The 23,341-nt window shown below is 42.5% G+C and overlaps 1 protein-coding gene across 3 annotated transcripts; it reads right to left on the bottom strand.

Annotated features, from left to right (window-relative positions):
* Positions 1 to 39: 39 nt before the first annotated feature.
* cracd (capping protein inhibiting regulator of actin dynamics) lies at positions 40 to 23,251 on the bottom strand. 3 transcript variants are annotated; one of them, XM_088005174.1, is made up of 10 exons: positions 22,738 to 23,251; positions 11,098 to 11,183; positions 7,418 to 7,586; positions 7,043 to 7,175; positions 5,667 to 5,822; positions 4,808 to 5,020; positions 2,273 to 4,724; positions 1,822 to 2,012; positions 1,587 to 1,749; positions 40 to 1,356 (listed from the first exon to the last, which is right to left on the bottom strand). In XM_088005174.1, exons 2-10 carry the CDS (start codon positions 11,162 to 11,164, stop codon positions 1,196 to 1,198), a joined length of 3,705 nt encoding a protein of 1,234 aa, XP_087861300.1. In that variant the 5' UTR covers positions 11,165 to 11,183; positions 22,738 to 23,251; the 3' UTR covers positions 40 to 1,195. The 3 variants fall into 3 exon arrangements, with proteins under 3 accessions (XP_087861300.1, XP_087861302.1, XP_087861301.1); XM_088005176.1 differs by having other exon boundaries at positions 7,058 to 7,175; XM_088005175.1 differs by lacking the exon at positions 22,738 to 23,251 and adding an exon at positions 22,051 to 22,670.
* Between the last annotated feature and the right edge of the window lie 90 nt (positions 23,252 to 23,341).

Below are 23,341 nucleotides of genomic sequence, written 5' to 3'. Positions count from 1 at the left end.
CTGGCTGTTATTTGACAATAACCACAGCAGCCTGTTGGCTCGGTTCAGACATCAGTATTTAATTTACATTATTAATAACATTTTGGATCTGTTAAAGAACTTTCTCGTGAATATCTCTAAGAGGGACAAAAAGTGCAAATAATACCAAACATTTTTTTGTTGTTACAGATAACACTGCGTACACTACACTATTGTGCACGACCAAAGTTAGAAACAAAGCGACTCAGGTTCCTGGGTCTCTTTCAGAGCAAATACATACTTACAGATGATGAAGAGGTTTTGCTGCGTCATACGGGAAACGCTTACATGTTGTGTGATCGGGTCCCAATGAAGAAGTAGTGACGGTGTGAGTCTACAGGAGGACATGCCAGAAGAATTGTAGCAGGCGTTAGGTTTGTCTCCAAAGTCCATTTTCACACAGACGCAGCGCTTAATGTCCTTCACGCCGCGTTTTAAGTCCAGTTTGTTGTTCTGTCACAGTCATCACGGACACAGTGAGATTTATTATTTCCAGTATGACTTGAGAAAAAAAAAAGAAAAAGCACAATATTCCCTCCTTACACAACAAACAAGGCTCAGATAAAAGCTACAATACAGTTTCAGTGTAGATAAACCTGCTGCTGTACATAAATAATACAGAAGAGGGCAGAGGAGGTGCCTTTAACAAGCTTTTCCAGAGGAGCGGCCATGCTGGGTTGTTATTTTTCTTTCTCTCTCTCTCTCTCTTTTTTTCTTTTTTTTTTACTGGTAGCCCTTAAAACATGATTCAGACGGATACCCTCTGCTGATTAAGCGCTGCTGTTCCTCGGAGCACGGATTGTGTCGAGCACACAATTTATTACAACCATGGTGACCCAGTTGGCTCCTACGTTACAAAATAATAAATAAAAAAAAAGGTTGGCTACTGCGGTGGTCAGCCATGGCTGTGATTGGCTGCTGAGGACTTTGTCTTTAGGGGACGTACAATTGGTGTGATTGGATACAATATATGCATGCTCTCATCTGTTTACATATATCTGCGCAGCCTTATTGGTAATTTTTGAAAGTGAAGCGCACTTTAACATGGTGGTTATAGCAGCCAGTGGTGTCTCAATGAGGAGTTTTCATGTGGGCGGGAGAAAGTGATCCTCAGGCTCCGTGGGTTGTGTGCGTTCCCCCATGCATGCCGCGTTAAACTGGCATCGGGTGGTGGGGCTTATTTGATGATCTGTGGACAGTCGCTCCAGGCTTTGGCCTTTCGTTTCGCTAGTGCCAGCCAGGCCGGCTCTGTGGACACCTGGGGAGAGTCGCTGGAGGGGAATCGCTTTGACACGTCCTTGACAGCAGGTGGCGACGGTGTGGAGTCTGAGATTTCAACTGGAATAAAAAAAAAAAAAAGAAAAAGAAAAAAGGTGAGTACTACACCGCATCCTTGAAATTCACCCACAAACTTCAGTCTGTTTTACTTAGATTTAATGGAAAAGACCAAGCCAAAAGTAGGTGGTAAAGTGTATGAAGTGGAAGAAAAACATCCTTCAACAGAAAGTCACCATCATTCAGAAATGACAAGAAATTAGTAATAAACAGTTGTATGTTGGGGTCCCTACCTGTGACTGAGCTCGGTAAAGTGCTGGCCTTTTTTAGCGGATCTCTGCGGTCGAATCGTCCCTGCAGGCTGTCGGGTCTTTTGGGCTCCTCAGGAGTCTGAGGCTTGGAGGAAGGACTGGTCCCCCCGCTCTCTCTCCCATCTGTAGGACTCACCAATGCAACCTGCAGAAAGAATTGAAAACTGTGTCAGGGAGAGTAAAGGACAGTGGGTAAATGGGGATCTGGGCCACATACACTGTCTTTCTCTCTGGCATGCTTCTCTGCTAGCTTGGCCTCTCTTTGGCTTCGACGATCCTCGCGAGTCTGTTGTTGCTCCCTGAAGCCTTTCTGCTTCTGCAGGGCCAGGGTAATCCATAAGGGCCCGGCTTCCTTCTCCTGGACCCGTGCGCTGTCCAGTGAGTGCCTGGCCTGTAAGGAAGGTTTTTCTGCAGAACACACATTTGATTGTTACTGAGACGACAGTAAACAGACTAAACGTTTTAGTCACAACTACAATTCTAAGCACTTTTACCGTAGAGCCACATTTACAGTTTCATACACGACACAGATCGATAGCAAATTGGAGTTAAAGTGCCTCGTGTGAATCTACAACTTCCCAAATGGCATCTTAGAAACACTACATTTCTTTCCCCTTAAACACAGAATGATTTCAGCTAATATACGGCCTGGTCACGGAGACACTGACCTCGCCTGATGAGCTCTGCCTTCCTGTCTGCCTTCTCTCTCCAAGGGATGTTGATGGAGGGGAAGAAAGACCTCTTCTCCTTTGGCTCCTCCTCTAATTGGACATTACTGTGGCTGCCTCTGTGCAGCTGAGTCACTGCTGATGAGTCTTCGCTTCTACTAGCCTGCTCCTGGACGGATAGATCCGGACTACCCGTCCTCTGGATCGCTTCCTCACAGGGGAACCCGAGGGCTACTTTAGGTAGCGGAGAAGGAGGAGGCGTTGGGGTGGCTCCGGAGGGCTTGGGCGATGTTGTTGGTCTTCGGTAGAGCGGTGGTTTGGATAGGACTTTCTCTCCTTCGTTGTGCGGGACGGGGCTAGTAGGTTTGCCTAGCTTACCCCGGGTTATGGCAGGAGATGCAGATGCATGAAGATACTTGCTCACTACTCCCTCTTTCTGAGGCGATGTGGGAGTTGATTTGTCAGAAAAGACGGAGGAGACATCAGAGTCTGGCTCGATTGGAGTGAGAGGTGAAGGGATGCCGTCGAAGCTGTCTCCAGCGCTGTAGCGTTTCTTCCGTTTCTCCGTGGACTGTTCGCTGTGAAAACGCAGAGAGTAGTTTGTCCTTCTCAGCTTTATTCCAAAAGGTGAGGGGTTGTCCTCACCGTCCTGTCCCTGCGCCTCCCCCTCCTCTGTCTTGTTCTGAAGCCGGCTCTTTACTTCGGAGCCCTCAGGTCTGTCCCCGGGGCTGGGAACCAGGAAAGATGGGAGGTCTTTGGCAAACATGCACTCCTCTGAGCCTCTCTCTGCAATCCGAACAGTTTTGCTTGTCCGGGTGTGAGGTTTAACGGTTGGAGATTGGGACGCGGCTGTAGGACTGTCAGATCGAACAGCTTCCTCTCCTCCTCCATCCTTGTGATCTGTGCTGAAGACCTCAGAGTTTCTGTTTGAGTCGCCAAACTTCTTCTTTGCAGGGATGATGGAGAACTTGGCACTGGCGGACATTGTTTTTCTGAGGTTGGTGTGAGCAAACGGAGGCTGCTCATCGCCACTGAGTTGAGGCTGATTCCTGCTCGGAGGATCCGGGTACTCATCGTACTTCCCATCCTCGACCCCCTTAAATATCTTTGAGCGGATACTCGCCCACTCCGCCAGCACGGCTGCGCTCGACTGATCCGGGGAGACCGAAGACTCACTGAGAGACTTGGTTTTTCCGGATTTGCGGTCCGGCGAGCTCTTGCCCGTTGCGGAAGGTGTTCCTTGGGCCTTTCTTTCCTCTCCCAAACCCAGTAGGGACTTGCATGCTGTGTCTTTGATCTGGTCTAAATTGACAGCTGTCCCACAGAGCTGGGCGCCTGTCACCAGGATAGCTGTGTGGGGGACATATGGAGATGCCGGCAGGTTGGGGGAGTCTTTTCCATCCTGGGAGGAAGCTGTATCTCCTTCCCTTTGATCAGCATCCGCAGTGCCCTGATGGCTGGTGGCTGGTGTAACAGGGGTCAGGTTGACCTTCTGGAAGAGAATCTGTTTCTCTCCAGAGGAAACCTTGAAGGAAAAGGGTCTCTGCCGCTCCTCCATCTCCCTCCAGCGCTGCTCCTCGGCTCGCCGCTTCCTCTCTTGTTCATCAGAGCCCCCAGCGGCCTCTTCTGTCAGCATCTTCTTCTGCTCCTCCAGTTCCAGCTGTTTCTTTTGCTCCGTCTCCCTCAGCCTCAGTTTCTGCTCCTCTTTTTTCTTCCTTTCCTCTTCTTGCTTTTTGCGCTTCTCTGCCTCAAGTTTCCGTTGCCTCCTTGCCACTGCCTCCTCTTCTCGCTTCCTCTTTTCTTCCTCCTCGCGTCTCTTCCTTTCCTTTTCCTCTACTTGCTTTTGCTCTTGCAGTCGCCTCCTCTCTTCTTCCTCTTGCCGTTGACGCTCTTCTTGCCTTTTCATTTCCTCCTCCAGCTTCCTCTTTTCTTCCTCTTCCCTGATCCTTCTTTCCTCCTCCTCTCTCCTCAGCCTCTCTGCTTCCTCCCTCATCTTTCTTTCCTCCTCCCTTATTCTTCTTTCAGCCTCCTCTCGCCTCCTCTGTTCTTCTTCTTCTTTCATCCTTCTATCCTCCTCTCTTTGTCTCTCAGCCTCTTCTTGCTTACGTTTTTCCTCTTCTTCTCTGACTCTCCTTTGCTCCTCCTCTTCTTTCCTCCTCCTCTCTGCCTCCTCTCGCATTCTCTTCTCTTGTTCCTCCTGTTGCTTCTTGTGACTCCTCTCTTCCTCCAGTTCACGCAGCCTCAGCTCTTCCGCCCTCTTCTTCCTCTCCTCCATTTCCTCTCTGAACTGTTGCTCCTCCATCTCCCTCCTCCTCCGGGCCTCCAGTATTTCCTCCTCATAGAATCTCTGCTTCTTCAAGCTTTCCTTGGAGGACTCCAGAGATGCTCTGCGCTGGTCAGCTGCCTCCAGCTCCTCCTGCATGACTCCAGGAATAGACACCTCCTGGAGATCCTGGGGATGAAGGGACAGGATTGATTTAAAGTTCTAAGCCTTGGACTTTGGTGGAAAACGTCACAGATCAGTGTCTTCCTTACCAGTGTGAACCGCCGGTGTTTGCGGGAAATCCTCTGGTTTTTCGGTTTGACGGAGAGCTTATGCTTGGCGGCGGTGTTGTCCAGGCGAGTGACAGACTGGGGGACGGCGTCTAGATTGATGGACTCAATGGTACCAGTTGGTTGGAGGACCCGTTTGGATCTCGGGGACTTCACTGGCGTACTGTGCTGCGCAGATGATTGAGCTCCTTGGACCTGCAACAGAAAATGTATTTACAGCAACCTTGCAAAAGTCTCGACACCCCTCTGGCTGATCATTTCATCACTTTGAGGTCACATTTCAATGTGTGTAAGTGAGATTTAGTTGGCAGATCAACAATAAGTTCTGCATAACAGGAAAGTGGAAGGAAACATGACTTATGGTTTTTAAAACTCAAATATTTTAGGCATAGCGCGCACTTGTGTTCACCCCCCTTCACTCTGATACTCCCAAAATAAAATCTGTAATAACTAGCAGACTTCAAATATGAAAATGCTCAAAATTAAGCTTTTTGACTGAAAACATGTTTTTGCATAAGACTAAACACTTAGACACAGCAAGGGGAAACTTGTCAGAGTTAATAGGACGATTTATCTGATGACAAAGGTGGTTCTACCAGGTTCTAACAAAGGGGTGCCTAAATATAAAGTCATTCAGATTTCTTTTTTTTTTTTAAATTGTACATTATTTTTCTTCCACTTTACAGTTGGACACTACAATAACTGTGAAAAAAGCATAAAGTTAATACTTCTGAAACGTAGACGAGTTCTACGTTTTGTTTCATCAAAGAAAGTTAAAATCTACAGCCTACTTTTCCCCCAAACTGTAATCTTCACAATGAAAATCACGTTCAGCCGTTACCTTTGGTTCCATTTTGGGCGGCTCAGCTTCTACGTGGGCCAAAACCTTCAGAGGGCTTCGGGGAACCTCTTCCTCATCTGAGCTTCCCTCATCCCCCTCACTTTTTCGAAGAGAAGGAGGCCTCTGCCCGAACTTTATACCTTGTGCGATCTGCCTCTGTGGTGTGAATAAGTCAGATGTTTTAATCCACTCATCAGGAGTAGTCGTGTCTTGTATTTGAGAATACGTTTGGATAAATGTCTCTGAGCAGGGTGTACCTTGACCACAAACCTTTATAGCCACCAACAAGCTATTGCATTATTGTGGCTTGAAGTGTCTCCACTCTAATCAGTCATGGTTCATTTAATCTGCTTTGTTGGTTTCCTGGCATGAAATCTGGGCACTGATGGGTTTTCAACAAGGATAACAACCCAAGACACATGTCAAAGCTAATTTTGGACTGCATTAAAGGTGACCTACTATGCTTCCTTGAACAGGTTAGGATAGATCTAAGGGCTATACAAAACATGTTTCACTACAGTTTTTGCACACAGTTGTTTCCTAGTTGATGAGATTTAAGTCTGGTCAATTCTGCCCATTTCAAGCTCCTTTCAGAATGAGCTCTTTTAGAGTTTATTGACACTTTACAACAAATTATTATGCTGCTGGCCTCGCCCAACAGTGAATTTTGGACCCTACAATTGGGAGGTTTTTGAAACGGCTCGTTTTACATAAACCAAAAGACATTAATTTATTTCCAAGAACATCTCAAAGTTAGTTTTTTTTTAAGTACTTGGGTTGTTTGTTTTTTTTTTTTAAGTACTTGGGTTGTTTTTTTTTTTTTTAGAAACAGTAGAAACCAAATGGAATTACAAAACCTGCAAAATAAAACTTCCATAATAGGTTCCCCACTAAGCATTTGAAATTATTCCAATTTTATCCCGATTCAGAATTTATGCACTGTATTTCAAAGCTCAGCAAGCACCCGGAAACATTTCAACGAACTCCAGGTAGCATAGAAAACAGAAGTGAACCACGAGCTTGTTCTTGATGTGGTCTGGTGCAACTTGCCGAGAGACATTTCATCAGATATTAATGGGCATGCACGTGGAATTTTAAACATGCGTGGATCTGTGAAAATCTATGAAAAATTCACCCGTCCTCACTTCTCTGTCCACCCAGTTGTTATTTTTAAACAGATAACTGAAATTGTGTTTTTATTCATGCAAATTCAGTCTAACCTCATCAAAGAACAGCTCAGATAAATCCTAAAAAAAGATCGACATTCACGGGAACTGTGAGCGCATGCAAACATCTGAACCTCACTGCATGCATGTCTCCACTCTGCAGCGTGCATGTCGAGCTCAGAGAAGTGTAGGATTTTGTGCGAGGACCACCTGAAGGTTCCTAACTTTATCTGAAACGTTTTCCTGGGACATGCTGTGATCCAGACCGAGATCCTCCGGCGGCTCCTCTGGGATAAAGATGCTGTCGTGGGAGAGAGCTCGAGATCCGATGGGATTTAGGTCCCTGCAGAGGATTGAGAGCGTTCTCAGAGGTGCGCCACAGTTCGTTTTTACTCCAGCTTTCTACACTCCAGCTCTTCCATCGGCACGTTACAAATCACTTCACTTTACCGTTCACAGTGCAAAGTCTCACTCTAAGCTTCACTTTCAAATGACAGAGTTGTCTTCAGAGATGACACAGCAATTTGAATGGAGGTTATGACTTGTTGAGTCACTTCCTTGTTATAAAATGATCAATGCACCTACCTCAGATTTTTACTGGACTCCTCATTGTCGGACACAGCTCCACTGCACACTTCCCCGGTTGAAAAACTTGCTTTTAGCTCTGCTCCATCAAAGCTCCTTTTAGTTTCCCGTTTCTTCTTCTTCCCGAAGAGCCGTTTGAACGGCTGGAATTTGCCCTGCCGTCTTCTCTCTGCCGGGTGGGGAGAAAAAGAAAGTAGACGATAATCACAGCTCCATGCAATCACATCAATCCTTTTTTTTTAAATTTTTTTATCACGCCTTTTTGCAAAGATAACGAGGAGGATGATGCCCGAGGGCGTATTTTTTTAACATGCAACTCTGAGCAGATAACGAAATGCGAGCGACACTGCTGAAATAAAATGAGTGAAAATAGCAGATAAGATGATAAGCGAGGTGACAAGTGAAGAAGAAAACCTTGGGCTCCAGTTGGAGGGAATGGGAAAGATAAATCTCAAGCCTTAAAAGCAGGAAAAGAAATGCTAGGGGGGGGGGGAAAATCCCTGGTTTAATGGAAATGAACAAAAACAAAAAACCAGAGGCAGAAAACAGCAACAAGTCAGGGAGACAAACGCCCAGTGATTCACAGAGCTCCAAGAGTCAGTGCCAAAAGTTTGACTCATGTCGCATTTTGACCTGCATTCAAGTGTTTTCACATCACAGTTTGGAAGTAATCTTTTCATGTGTCAGATTAGAAGAAGAGCATGCATCAACATGTGACATATCCAGTTAGAGAAAGCAGCTGTAAAACTTTTTTTTTATTGGCGGTTCATGAGGAAGTCTTAAACCAAACCAAGAAATTAACTTTGGACTCTCAGCTAAAGCTAGAACTTCACATCTGTCAAAGCAAAAAGAGAAAATCCACTGGCGTTTCATTCACGCTCGCATCAGTTTCAACAAATATGACTCAGATCCTCCTGAATCCCCTTTGTGTTTTGCTTTTTCTCGGCGTCTGTGTACTTGTAAGGATGCACCCTGTGAAGTAAGTGGGTGAGGTTACAGAGCTGCGAAGCCACTCTACACCGCTGCACAGACAGGCGTTCTCAGGCTCTGTGGGTATCCCTTTCAGAGCTAAAAGTAGCAACTGGTGTGGGATTTCACTGCACATCCCGCTCACTGAACCCGAGGCATGATGGGAAGTGGTACAGTAAACTAATTTCTCCTCTTAGATCTTTTGACCCTAAACTTTATCTTTTCTGTGGGAAGAAAAAACAGACGGGCATCTGCACTGCATTGTGGATTTTAACACATGTATATTTATAGGAATATGGGAATCGTGAGCTAGATTTGCACTCGTTTCCAGTTATTAAGAAAATTGCTTGATGCAATGATTTGTGATTTTGTTTGCAAGTTTAAGTTTCCTCAGTGATTAAAACCATTTTTGTGCCCAAATGCTTCACATAAAGCAGAAGTTGTAGTTGAATGGCTAAATTTAAGCAAGTCTCTGAAAAGGCTAACACTCCTGACAGCTAGCTTGGTTTGTTTAGTTAGCTAAAAACATTTTTCTATGAAAAAAAAAGAGAAATTAAAACCCTTTTCAGTTTGCTAATCTAAAAAGGGTTATTAAATGTCCCTCTGCACCTGAAGCTGAAATATTTTTTGATTGTGAACTCCACTTAGCATTTTGTGATAGAAAATGCTAGTTTGTTAATGAAGAAAGTGTGTGCTATATATTTATTTATTACATAGTTATGTAATAATATATTAAATATATTTCTTCTGTCACATCCCATAAAACAGACAATAAACTCAGTGTTACGATTTCAGAGGGGAACTGTGTAGTTTTTACGCGTTTACAGAAATAGCCAACCACATGACAGAAAACATGACTGGCTTTTTTGTGTTATGACTAACATGAAGGGATTGTTTTTTTTTTTCCCAGGCGGCAGACCTATCCACAGAGCTGGAGGGGTCACTGATGTTTTCATCTTGGATCTTTGTTCTTATCTGCATTAGTGAGAAAATGGATGGTGTGGCTTAGCGGTCCGTGATACCAACCGATACCAAGGTGCAGCGCTGATGTTCTGCTTCCCTGCAGCATGTTCTCCCATCATCTCTGCCCATCCAGTGGCACAAAGCCCATAATGCACTGCCACGGGCACGCTCAAACGCTCATGCATGAAATAAGACAGGACACTCTTTTCTTTTCGTCCCTTTTCTGCAGAGTAGACAACGCGGGAGTCGGATCCCACAGAGCTCCAGCCCAACCCAACTCGAAGACCGACTCTTTCTCTGTGTAAACTCGCAGTGAAGTGCATTTTGTCTAGACGTCTTCACTTTAGACCCTTTCTGGGTTTTACAACTCAACCCACTGATGAAGGATTATTTACTATCCGGTTAGGAGATTGTCATTTAATCCACTTTCAATATAAAGACATAAATTTTAGTTGATGTAAATTAAAATATCCGCAGGTAAAACGCTGAATTTAACCTACACATTTGAACTGGAGGACTAACAAATAATGTTAAATAAAATGTAAAGAAAGATTTGCTAACATATATGCAGTAGAATTGTTATGGACAGACATTTAAGTAAATTTTATTTGGGAAACCAATTTTTTCATCAAAATAAGCAGCATTAACCAAACAGAAGCGATTTAAAAGTGATGATTAGGGAATTTAAAACCAAGCAGAAGATATGTAAAATGCACATAACAGACATTTTTGTAAAGTTATCTTTTTAATGTGAGGTACTCCAAGTAAAACAATATGATTAAAACTTCTCTACGTACTCAGAACTACTTTTACATTGAATAGTTACAACAGTCCAGGCTGTGAACTGTAACAAACTGTATTCAACACTGCTGACTTTATGAATACAGGTTCATTTTTAACTTTAAATTAGATCATAAAAATCAGACGCACACATGCATGAACTGATGAGGTGTTATGACCTGATATAATCGATATTAATGTTTGCGTCACGCATTGTGAGGGTACCGAGGAAACACTTCCCAGTTGTAGTAACTTGCAGGGGTTTTGGCTGAAATCACATCCAAACTGCAACTCTGGTCTTTGTACATCGAGACCACATATGGTTAAGATTTTTTAAGGATTATTTTCTATAAATGCCATTTCTGAAATAAAAAGTACCTTTTATTTTGTAGTGAACAAACAACCAGCATGTAAAACACAGATTAATGTTATTTATCTTAGGAATTTCTTCTATTTGGTCTTTTGCACCAAAGTAGCTTTCTGATTAAAAGCCAACTTTATTTCTAATCTTCAGTCATTTTTCCAACACGGGCCAAGCCTTCAAATCAACATATTAATCATCTTACAAGGATCGAAGAAAGGCAGGAAGAAAACTTAGCAGAAATTTGAACACAGCACACAAGTCTCGTCTAAAACGTCAAACCCGTCACCACACCATGCAGCCCTTAAAGAGACAGTGAGCCAAACTGGAACTATTTTACACATGAAGCATTTTATGTTGATCATTATCCCAGGATAAAGGTCCAGTAGAATCGCATTTCCATCACAGATTTATTTAAAATCACCTGATATTTCAAATAGTCCAATATTTTATGCACTCTAATAAGTCTCCCAGGGCCTTTAGAAAAGCATAGTTTCACATATTCATCCTTTAATTGATTTTGCATGTTTGTTTTTTGTGATTCAGTTTATGTAACTCCACTGTCTCTTTAAAAAGCCCTTAGAAGCACTCTTTAGTTCCCATTTACCTGAGCCTCTGGGTTCGGTTACCTCTAAAAGCACCTCATGGTTATTTTCTGTTGCATCCGTTGCCATGGTAAACTGCACACTTTGACTGTAATGGGAGAAAAAGAAGGTTGAGCATATTGCTGTTATTTACTGCAGAGAGCGAGTACGAGGTTTTAACTGAGGAAAACAATGAGAGCAGAGCGACACAGGAAAGAGAAAAGTGACTGCAGAGAAGCAGACGGAGAAGCTGCAAACCTCCACCAGGTCCTGCATTTCTTTTAATCCTCTGCCGCCTCCAGCATTGACATTGGAAAAGGTTAGCTATGTTAGCTTGTGCAGAGTGGCTCTTGGTGACTGCGGCCGGATAAAGCCTGTGCTGTTTGCAGTGCAACACGAGCGCTCTGAGGCCGCTCTGTTTGCTCACTTCTTTTCAAGTCCGATCCAAAATGTTTGTGTTTCCTCACAGCTTTTATGTAATTCTGCAAATCTGAATACATTACAGACTGTTCTTTTTACTTTTTTTGGGTTGTGTTTAACCGTTTGTTTCAAAAATCAAAGAAACCAAACAAATCTGGAGTTGACATATGACTCAGTGATAGAGGAATATTTCACTTCCAAACTCTCCCATAACTGGACTTATTTATCTAACATTAGATTGTTTTAGTTATTTATAATGATTGACAGATTTAAATTTGGAAAGCTTTCAAATAATATTAGCATTTAACCTTGCTGAATCATCAAACCCAGTTTAATAAGATCTATTAGACCAAAAAGCAACAAGACTGCCTGTTTGGTTTCAAATATCTACAGTGAAAAAGTATGTCCCCTTTACAAATTTATAACACTTTTTAGATCAAAGATACATTGAGTAAATAAATAAAACATCAGCTTTAGAATAAGAAATTAATGTAAAAAAAAAGAAAAGAAAAAGAGCTGTAAAACTAAATAAAACTAGCCCTGTATGGAACTATAACTGTCTCATATTTAAAATCATAAATTAACTGTGATTAACCATATTCTTCAGATTAATTTCACTACTAATGCCCAGAAAGCTAAAGTCAAAACATTTCCCAAAAAGATCCTCTACTGGCCTTTCTTTAACCGCGGCTGGACAGGAAGAAAAGTAGAGAGAGAAAAGGAAGACATGCAGCAAATGGTCCTGGGAATCGAACCAGGGACACCCATGTTCAGGACTGCAGCCTCTCTGTATGGTGTCCCTGCTCTACCACAAAGCCATTTCTCATTATTTGGGAATTCAGTGAATGACACTGATCAAAAAAACTAAATGATTAAAAGTGAAAAGAGGCAAAACCAGCAATTAAGCTTAGGAGCAAATTCCTTTTCTTTTAACTTTGGTTATCTTTGCCTGATATTAAAATATATGATGTCACAAGTTTCCTTCAGGAAGTCATCAAAACGTGGCACCTCTATTAACCCTTTAACAACGTTTTTAACCAGCGTTCCACTGAGCAGCAGCTCCTATAAAGAGCTCAGCAGATGCACCGTTCCACCAGATGTTTGCTAATTGCTGCTGGCTAGTCTGAAGGAGCTGTGTGGTCACAGGGTCGGCTGCTCTGAAGCCTGTAAACCAAGCCTGTAAATTCAAGGACTTCTCTAATATGCATTAAAGAATCAAAGCAACACTCCAGATATGTTTTTGATGAGTGAATAACAGAATATGTTGTAAAGCTGAAAAATAAAGTCGATTTTACATGATACTGGCCCTTTGAGAACAGAGAACCAACCCCCAAACCGCCACTGCCAAAAACCCATGACAACACAGCCTCCTAATAACCTGCCTTTTCTGTCCCAACACCTGCCTGCACTGCATCACTCAAGCTAGAGGTTTTCTGCTGCACCGCATTGCTCGTCTCCAAAGCAGCTGCATAAAAGCAGACGGCGTGTAAGACAGTACTGAGAGAGCCAGAGAGACGTCTGCCGTCTCCAGCGGGACCAGAACGCAGTGTACTTCCTTCCTGAGGGGGACGGAGACAGACGGACACTCTCAGAAATGTCTCTGCAAAACAACAACAAAAAAAAAAGGCTCTTTGTCCAGTCAGAGCAGAACAAGGAGCAAACAAGCATGTTTGGTAGTAGGAGTGTATGAATACAGAGCCAGTGTGCAACTGTGTCTGCTGCTGCCAAGAAGGATACTGTTGATTTCCCTCTCCTCCCCCCCTCATTTTATTGTTTGTGTTTTTGGTTCCCCTGTTCTGAATTTGCGTTTGCTGGTGAACTACAGCAGAGGATGGCGATGGGATGAGATAAGCATGTGCTCTTTGACAAATACACACCTTACATCACAGCGTGGCAGTGGCGTAAACACAGTGCAGCATCCTACAAACAACCCAGCACCACAACATCCCTTAACCCACATAGCCACTGGAGTCCCGACGGTGCTGGTTGTGTGTTGCAGCAGCAAAGAGTCACAACCTTACAACACGAGCAGCTTGCTGACGAAGCAGACAGACGAACGCAGCGGCGCCTTGGAAACCGTTTTACCTATTTCGGCAGCACAGCTTGAGACGGCCGTGCACCACTGCAGTAAAACCCGGGGGAACATCGATCTGCTCTTTATCACAAAGCTCGTTTTACCCAGATGAATGTCGCTGCCGTCTCCATCGAGGCCTTGGTGTGGAAGGGGGGAAGAAAATGAGGGAATGAATAAAGAAACAGAGGCAGAATAGCAGGTTTGGGTTGTAGGAATGTGCAGTAGAGGTGAGGAACATGAAAACGGCACGAAAGGTGACTGAAAGGCGGGGGAGGAGGATGATGAAGAAGAAGCAGCTCTTCCAAACAGATGCCCACAATGTTCTTGGCAGCGCTGATAAAGACTCTCTATACTGCCAAAAGTAATCACTCATCTGGTTACAGAGTGTGTTTGTGGACTTTTTTGTACCATTCTTAAAGGGATTCATTTATTTTTCTCAAATTTCTGACTAATCTGAGAAAAAAAAAAAGTCTGAATTCTGAGATTAAAATCAGAATTATTTCTTTGTCAGTGGCCCTAATCCTATTCCGTACATTTGTGAGGTCAGACGCTGATGTTGGATGAGAAAGCCTGGCTCACACTCACCCTTGTAATTAAAAAAAATAATTGTCCGTATATCCTTGCCAACAGGACAGTATTTGCCATATGCAGAGAGAGGGAACATTTCTTCTGCATCCAGAGCTATGGATTCTTCTCTTTTGCTCACCTCATGGGATTTATAAAGGACTTATACTTCAGTCAACAAGTCTAAAGTCTTTATAATTTTATACATGTGGTTTGGCTCATAATCTTTAGGAAAGACGCACTAATAACCTATTTTCAGTTTTCTGACAAAAGACTAAAAATGGCTCCCAATATTTGAAAAAGTTCACAATGCCATCCAGTCTAACAAAGTTCTCAAGGCTTTTGGTAGAGAAACCGGGCCCTGGCATCACATGCTCTTCTCCATATTTGGTGGTGCCTTTCCATATATGCATCCAAATCACAAGTTATGAGTTTCACATCTTAACAAAATTACATGTTTAGAATTGTGACAATAGGACAGAAAGGGTTACTTCCTAGCATCCCACTCAAGCTAATGAATAGCATTTAGATAGTATCCAATGGTTGTCATGGAGACCTGTTGACTAAATGATACCAATCTTTGCTGCAGTTCTCTAATGCAACTCTCTAATGAGTGTTGGAGAGTTTTGTTTTAACTTCCTCTAAGCTGCCATATCAGCTTTCTTACTATGCATAGTCAGAAGATCCTCATGCAGCCAAGCAGAAGGAAGATAAAACACGTGATATATTTATACTGAAGGGAAACAGAAAGTCAAGGATTAATACATTTAACAGACGCATCATCTTTAAAAAGTAATGCATAAATTATTAACTAGGAACAACTAAGGAACTATTTTGGATGAACAGAACCAATAATTGTGCTACCCTGCTGGTACATTTTGAGGTGGAGATTCCAATAAACTTAATCTGCAAAAAGAAAACATTTTAAAGATCCCATTTAGGATCTAGTCACTTCAGGACCTCGTTTTGTGTTTTTATCTCGTTCTTCATTGTTCTCTGATGAGTGTTTTCACAGCAACTAGGCCGAGACCGGACAGACACGACGCTTAAACCGACGCACACAGCAAACGTTTGTTTGGACCCAACCAACAGTTGGGTTTCTGACGGTTCACACCACCAAAGCTCCAGGTGCTTACAATGCAGTGCAGTTAGCAGCGGCTGCACAGTGAAAATCAGGCTCCATGTAAATGCACTTGACATTTATCTAAGTGCTGGATAAGTCTAAACGTGGAAAATAAACATCGGTGCTTTGCTGTGATTAATCGCCATCTGCTCGGTCCGTAACCAAACAGAAACTGTGAGTTCTTTGCAGTAATGGTTTCAGACAAGCTGCTACTGAAGATCCAAAATCCTCGGGCAGAAATTAAGTTCTCCCTTTTTTTTTCTTTCCTTTTTTTTTTTTAAACCATCTTTGTTTTTGCATTGTAGTTTTCTGCTTGTTCCTTTAGGTCTGGTTGACATATACAGACAGAAATATGTCCCAGTATGGTACCTTCTGCACAAGTGAGTGTGCAAGAACTACAATTTCACTACAAAAAAAAAAAAGAGAGAGAAGCAAATGTACCATTTCAAAGTAAGATAATTTACAGGCTATAATCATCCCTTGAAATTGAAAAAAAATATTTTTTTTTTGCAAATTCATTCACATATAGGGAATCCCACATCAAAACTTCAATTTCTTTTGTATATTAGCAATCCTGCTTGAATGCAAAAGTCTTAATCCATATTTAAAAATCACATCCAATAGATACAAACTAACCAAGATTGTTTTTAATTTCTGATTTTATGTAAAACTTAACTCAATGTAGTCTACCAACAAAATGAATAGTGAAGTCAAGAAAACTGATCTCTCTCCATCCCTTTACTTATGTTTCACAAATTGATTTTAAGGCGTCATGTTTTGATTTTGTCAGCAGTACGGTTTAATTCTTCAGGTCTTTGTCATTTCTTATGTGAAATACGTAAAGGTCTCTTCTGAGAGAAAACGTACAAAAAAGGCACACCTGCTCTCTAACTTGCAAATGTTAAATTCCGCCTAAACGTTGACACATTGCATTTTATCACATTACAATCTCAAAACTTTGACGGATTCACGTGAAAGACCAACACAAAGTGGTGGAGAAGTGAGATGTTCAAAGTTTGGGAAATATTTTCAGAACCCAATCAGGCTTTAAACTTCTCCACCATCGTTCTGATCCTGCCGCGCTCTCAGGTCACATGATGTTGTTTATTCACATGTACATATATGCTGAAACTAAATTACACACAGATTATTTGATTGCTATGGGATTTTGGAGTAGACAGTACAGGATTTTATTTAGGGATTTAACAGCAAATGCAGAATACAATGTAAATGACACTTTTTTTGGAATTTTATTTTTACACAAGTATAATCTTTATGCCACCGTTTACGTACTACGTCTATGTCTGTTACATAAAATCCAAATAAAATACTCCTCAGTTTGTGGTGTTAACAACAGACAGCATGAAAAAAGTTTAAGGAGTATGAATAATTTTACATGGTTACTCTATCTGTGCACACATCAATGAATATTAGTAACTCCAAAAGTGATTATTGGGCTGTTAAATGCTAGGATTAATGGAAATAGCTATGAAATGATCAAAGTCAGTAAGATCAATTTTTTTCTGGTCCACCAGAAGAAAAGCAGCTGCCCGATCAACCTCACCAGCTACCAAACCAAGCAAACATTGTGAACAAAAAAAACATTTAGATCAGACAAGCTGGACGCAAAACTAATCAAAGATATGGTATTGATCATCAGCAGAGATCCAATATGGCAAATTAAGAGGAAACAATGGATTTGGGTGTCAAATGCAACCTGTATCACATGACCATCATTATATTTTCCACTGCAGCTGACAGCTAAGTGACAATGTCTAAGCATGACGACAGAAAAAAAACCCTCCACAAGGCACAGAAGAAAACCCCGTCACTTTTGAGATTCACTCGGTGCAAACGGAACAAAAAAGCAGTTCGGAATAATTTAACTTAAATAAACAATCGTGTGCAAAAGTAGCTGCTAAAATACTAGTTTTCCTTTTCTCTTGCCAGTTAATTTAACCCGCAATTTAGCTAACCCAACAATCTACAGAGCTCACTGAGATCTAAAGAAGAGCTCCTTCTTACCGATCTGCTGCGTTTGAGGGCATCTGTGAGAATGTGTGGTCGTTCCACCTGCCTGCTGTCACTGTGGATCTAGGCCATTACCTGGAGTCAGGTGTCAGAGGCAGTAGGAACTCGCTTGTCTGCGTGTTTCTCTGTGTGTGTTGTGTGTGTGTGTGTGTGTGTGTGTGTGTGTGTGCATATTTTAGAACAACCCTGCAAATACCTCTGAATATTTTCCTATCTATATGGATTTAAGTGCATAGTTACATCAACTCACATGAGTGAAGGGTCTGAGGAGTGCACATGTGCATCGGAGAGGAGCACATGTGCAGTCTTAGGGGGAGGAGGTGTGTCTGCTGAGGATGGGGCAGAGCTGACTGAGGAGAGAGAGGGGGCAAGAGAGAGAGAGAGGCGTCCTCAGTGTTTGTTAGTGCCGCTGTGCTGAGGAGGCACAAAGTGACACTTTGTTCCCCCCCCCCATCAGAAGGCCTGTGCAGGAGAACAGAGTGGCATTCATCACTTCTACTGACTGATGCGCACAAAGCCTTGCATTGTGGCTCCACAGCAATATGCACGTGTGATTAGAATGGTTTTGAGCACAAAAAGCCACAGCTGCTTAACGTGCATTATGGCCACAAATGTCCAGTATATTAAAAGTCTGCCATGCTCTGGCTTTCAGAGCCTGCCCTCTAGCTGCGGTAAACGAGCACAGTCTGGCAGTAAAAGCAAACATTGCAATGTATTTCAATAGCAAACAACAACTTCATGCCTCAGCAGCGCATAGCTAAACAAAATCCTCAGTACAGTACAGAGCTACGTTTAATCAGAATCAGAATGGCTGTGAGGACGACGGCTACTCCCCTCGCCCGCCCCGTTCTCCAGTTTTGGCAGGATCACACTGTAGCCTCACAGGGATATGGTAATGATGGAGCTTTACCGCCCTGACTGCTGCCTATATTAGAGCTGCACAGCACTTCAAAGACAGACGGTTCTCTGACTGACAATGTGCAGGAATAGAAACACCAAGCGAAGCAGCGCAAACATGCCCTCGCACCAGTTAGTCACAGGTTTTCACACACGCACAGCCAAAGGAGGCTCTTAACGACCGGTGCTTAAGTGAATAAAAAGCCAGGGAGACACACACACACACACAGCTAAGCTAAGCGACAGTGTGGCGGCTAGACTTGACATGCAGTGAAGCAACCATTCAGAGTTTAATTAAGCATTTTATACAATGGACCACGCTAAGAAATTAAAAAATTACGGGAATGAAGTCATAAAATTATGAGTCATAAAATTATAAGAATACAGTTGTACGAGAATAAAGTCGAAATATTACTTTAATTTCATTATTACAACTTTATTGTAGAGGTGCACTAATATGAAATCTTGGGTTAATATCAGCATCCGATATTAATATTGCTGTTCTGGCTGATAACCGGTATTTACCGATATTATATATATTTCACTACAGTTTTGACACTTTTGGGAAATAAAACAAAACAACCGGAAACGGAAAGCAACCAAATGAAAATAAATATTGGTTGTTCATATTGGCCCAATATGCTAAGAAATTACTAATATCCGCCGATAGGACTTTGGCTACACTTTGGCGGCGCACACCGCTTTCCGGATTGAATCGTGTCCGTCATGGCATCAGAAGTCTGCCCCACGCTGTTATAATCATCACGAGGGCCGACTATCCCAACGCATCCAGCGCACGCCATGGGAACGTGCTTAACTCGAATCACCCTACCTCCGAAGCCACACAATTCCATGGCACCGCCGCCACGAGGGACGTGTGCAACCCGAATCACCTTGCCAGGTTCACACAGAGTTCCCCCACACACCAAACCAAGGTCTAGCATGCAGAGTCCCCCCGCTCCACCAGTCCAGTGGGTGGGACCCCGCCAATCACCCAACAGCTGTCCCGTCGCCATTGGGGAGGTTGTAGACGCTGCAACACATGCCCAACCACAAACACATGCGCGACCAAAAATTTGCGTGGTTCCCCTAAGGGAAGCTCACAACCGCTTATATGTCTGCATTTAAAGGGACGAAGGCCACAGCCTGCGACACCTCAGCCGCGGAAGGACAAAAGGGGGGCAAGTCCTTCCGATTGATTTTTTAGGAATTCACAGTCGGCCTGGTCAAAGTCGACTCGCTACCTGGACGGTTGGTTTTGCCGGCGTCTGGCCGTCCAGCGGGACCACGAGGAGGTACAACCACGTAACTACTGCTCCTCGGCCTTAAGGGGCAGCTCTCCCAACTTCTACCCCCGTTTGGTGACCGAGGACCCCACAAAAGGAAGCGCTAGTGACTCCCCGTTCCTCGGCCGTAGCGGTACTGAGCGAAGCTCTATTCACCCCTTAAGAGAGTCATAGTCACCTCATATTTTTTGACTGTTCTTGTACAACTATTCTTATAACATTATCACCTTAATCAGATACAGGTTTATTCTTATATTTCTACAATTCTATTCTAATATATCAACTTTATTGTCATAATATTATTAATTCATTCTTGTTATTTTACAACTTTTTGTAATTAATTTTTTTTTTCATTTTTTCTTAGCGTGGCTCAAACAATCTGTCGTAATTTGAAATGAAATTTATTTAGCCTACATTTCTTAAAGGACTTTATTTAAGGGTATTAGTAGAATTGTGGGCCAACACAAATAAATGTGACCATGTTTAGATTCTTAGTATTAAAAAAAAAAGGAAACTGATGCATCCCTTTTTCCAAGACTTCAAACTTAAGCTCCATATTGTGTTCGTCTATCAAATAAAATCCCAACAAAGCACACTCAGAGTTGTATTTGTAGCGGAAAAGTAGAGTGTGAACAATCTGGCAAGACGTCCTGCATCAGGGAAGCTGCATCTGAAGGCATTATTAGCTGCAGTAAAGAAACTGAAAAAATGAAGACCATCTTCAGAGAAAGTGTCAGGTAGACATTAAGCAGCTTTGTTTGAGCGGAGGACGTCGGGGCAAATAATCTTTGATGAGCCCAGTACTGGCTTGCAAACCAAATATCTTTTTTGCGTATTAGATGAAGGAGTGTGTTTTGGCGTACAATCTGTTACCTGAACATTACACGCATGTTTGAAAGAGGACTCAGGTGGAGGAGTGAAACGGCAAGGACTGGACGTATTGAATGCGGTCATTTCTTACATTTTTTTTTGTGTCATGTAGTGTTGATGCAATTACCATAAATTTGGGGGTAAATTTAAATTGTTCACAATTTTTTCTTCAATAAGAGGAAGAAATGGGGGAATGGGTCTATAACAGGAAATCTTTGCCTTTTTGGTCTTTTCTTTTTAAATTGACTACTATTTATTTATTTTAAATATACTACCATAACAACCTGACTATATTTTCACATTTGTTTTTCATTTTGTGTCATCAAAATATCTAAAAAAAAAAAAAAAGAAAGAAAAAAAAGCTTTATTGCTTTCTGTAATAGCTAAAAATGCTTTTCATTTACTGTCAATCTTCCAGTTTGTAGGAATGAGATGAGGATAAAATAATGGCAGGATGGAGAGTGGAGCATGAGGGAAGACTTATGACAAGGAGGATAGCTGTAAGACATTTTTGGAAATATCTTGACATTTTTATAACAATATTATTAAAAAAATATATTGTTTAGCATTCACCAACAAGCTAATACAACCAAATGATGAAGCGAGTGCCTTACGCTGCCTTGTCGGTCTCAAACGTAGACGTCTGACTCACTCCAGCAGACAGAAGGATGAGAGTTCAGGCCTGGAGAAGACTCCATGTCTCTCTTAGGTAAGGCAGATTCCCCAAACCACCAGGCTGACTCAAACTGGTTGATGGTGTTCAGTCCTTTCTGTCTAAAGCACCCAGCATGCGGTGCAGTCTAGGTGTACGTGTCAGAATCATGGAACAAATCAAAATCCCTCAAGACAAGAAACGACACAGACCAGTTTACTTAACGCCATCACCCTGATGAGCACAACACCAGCAGCCCTGTGAATTCATCCCTGGCAAACTGCCATCCATTCTCCCTGCCTCTGTGTGTCTCAGCAGCAAAGTCTACTGACTAGGCCAGAAATACCAGCACTGATTTAAAATGCTTTAAATGACCCGGAAGAGCGACTCTATAATTTCTTTTTTTTTTTTTTTTGTCCAAGACGTTTAAGGCCCGCACCATACGGCCCGTGTATGGCTTCAAGCTGATTAATAACCTGACATTTCAGATGCTGCTGTGGAGCATCATATATGTATATATATATATAAAAAATAAATAAAAAGGACTGCCATTGCTTCGGCAAAAGACTCCATCAACGTAGACCCTAAAGGCACCAATCAATACCCAGCTGAACCGTTAATGGCAAATTAGCGGATGCTGCCGCACGGGGATTACGGTCTATTAATTGCCAACCAAAAAGGCGCAGGAAGAACAAAGAATCTGGCTTCTGTTTTTCGTGCATATTGTCACGAACGGGTTTCGAAAAGCGTCCACGTTATCATCATCGCTTTAGTTTTAATAGGAGGTAACATGAATGCAAATTTGGCCTGATGCAAAACGCGTTTGCGCATTTCAAGTCACAACAAATTGCAAATATCATCCCATTTACAGCACATGTACACACACACACACACACACATCTGTGGGAGGGCTGAAGCAGAAGATCAGTGCGGGTCAATTGTAAATGAGAAGTGGGCTGTGGTGACAAGGTCACCAGCGTCGTGCAAATGAGGGGGGTAAAAAAAAAACAGTCAGCACAAACACAAACAATATGGAAGAAGAGAGGAAAATCCCAGCACCTTTGTTTGAAAACGCGCTTCTTCCCCTTCGATCGGCGCTGAGGTAAACCCTGGCCCCCCGACAGCTCCGAGCCCTTTTGTGTTGCTGATGCTGCGGGTGCACGACAGCCAAGACGCACGCACCGAGAGACGCTCCCCGCACAGCTGCCCGCGTGCCAGACGGAGATGGAGAAAGGGAGGGTGTGGCAACGAGAGCAGAGCACAGCGAGCGGTGGCGGCGGAGCGGAGCGCGGCGCGGCGCGGCGCCGAGCGTCACGATGCGAGCGCGGTATACGGCGAAGGCGCGTGCTTCCTCGGAGTCATTAAAGAAACGAGGAGGTGAATGATGCCACAATCCGATAGGAAAAATATAATCAACTCTGAAAGCTACACTCTGTGTGGTTGTGAAGAAGACCTCATCTTGGAAATATGTCAAAAAAATCATATGGCGCAAATGTTGTCTTTAGTGTTCAAATAATTTTGGATCTAAAAAAAAGAGAGCAGACTTATCCCAATTAAACATTTCAACATTTTGTGTCATGTTCCAAAACATCAGTGTCCTTGAATTGCATATTATGCCGCTAAACACAAAAGAGGGCAACAGTGGAAGAAAAAGATACAAGATTTTCAGTTTTCAATAAAAAATCTGACACTTTTAGTTGCTCCAGAAAAACATATTTTCATGTTAAGTGAAAATAAGTTATTCACCTGTGTAGAAGTTGGCGTGAATTAAACCAAGTGGCAATCAGGGGATATTGGTTTCAGCTTGCTGGGGGCCGTCATTCTGATTCACATGAAGCAGAAAACTTTAAATGTCATTGCAGCTGGGCGTGAGCTAATTAAAGGCATAAGGTACTAAAAGCTAAAATTTTCAGTTTTTATGGACACTAGTCCTTTTCACGAGAAGCCAGAGAAATTATCCGCTTGCTCTTTGGCAATTTGAAAGTTACCCTTCCCCACCTGTTGCTGTACAGCAGGTGTTTCATCTCAAGTATTTGATCCAGGATAAATGTGTCTGGCTGTAAAACAAAACAACAACAAAAAACACCCCAAGTCATTACGTTAAAATTATTTTAGGGAATAGGAATACTTAAAGAAAACTTAGATTATGCGACAGATTTATGTTGTTACCCTTAGAAAACCTGAATAATTTAATAATTTTACATATTCTTTTATTGCAGTAAGCTGAATCTGGATTTGGATGTAAAGAGTAAGTCTGGTTCATTATGGATGAAAAATCCTCTGAAATCTTAATACACACAGGAGCCGGGGTTAGGAATTAATGACTAAAATACAAATCACATGTTTCTTG

The sequence above is a fragment of the Poecilia mexicana genome, unplaced genomic scaffold (assembly GCF_051168715.1).
Source record: "Poecilia mexicana isolate PSO_F unplaced genomic scaffold, ASM5116871v1 scaffold_4, whole genome shotgun sequence".
Lineage (NCBI taxonomy): Eukaryota > Metazoa > Chordata > Actinopteri > Cyprinodontiformes > Poeciliidae > Poecilia > Poecilia mexicana.
Note: the sequence above shows the minus strand (reverse complement) of the source record. Positions and strands in the feature narration are given on the sequence as shown.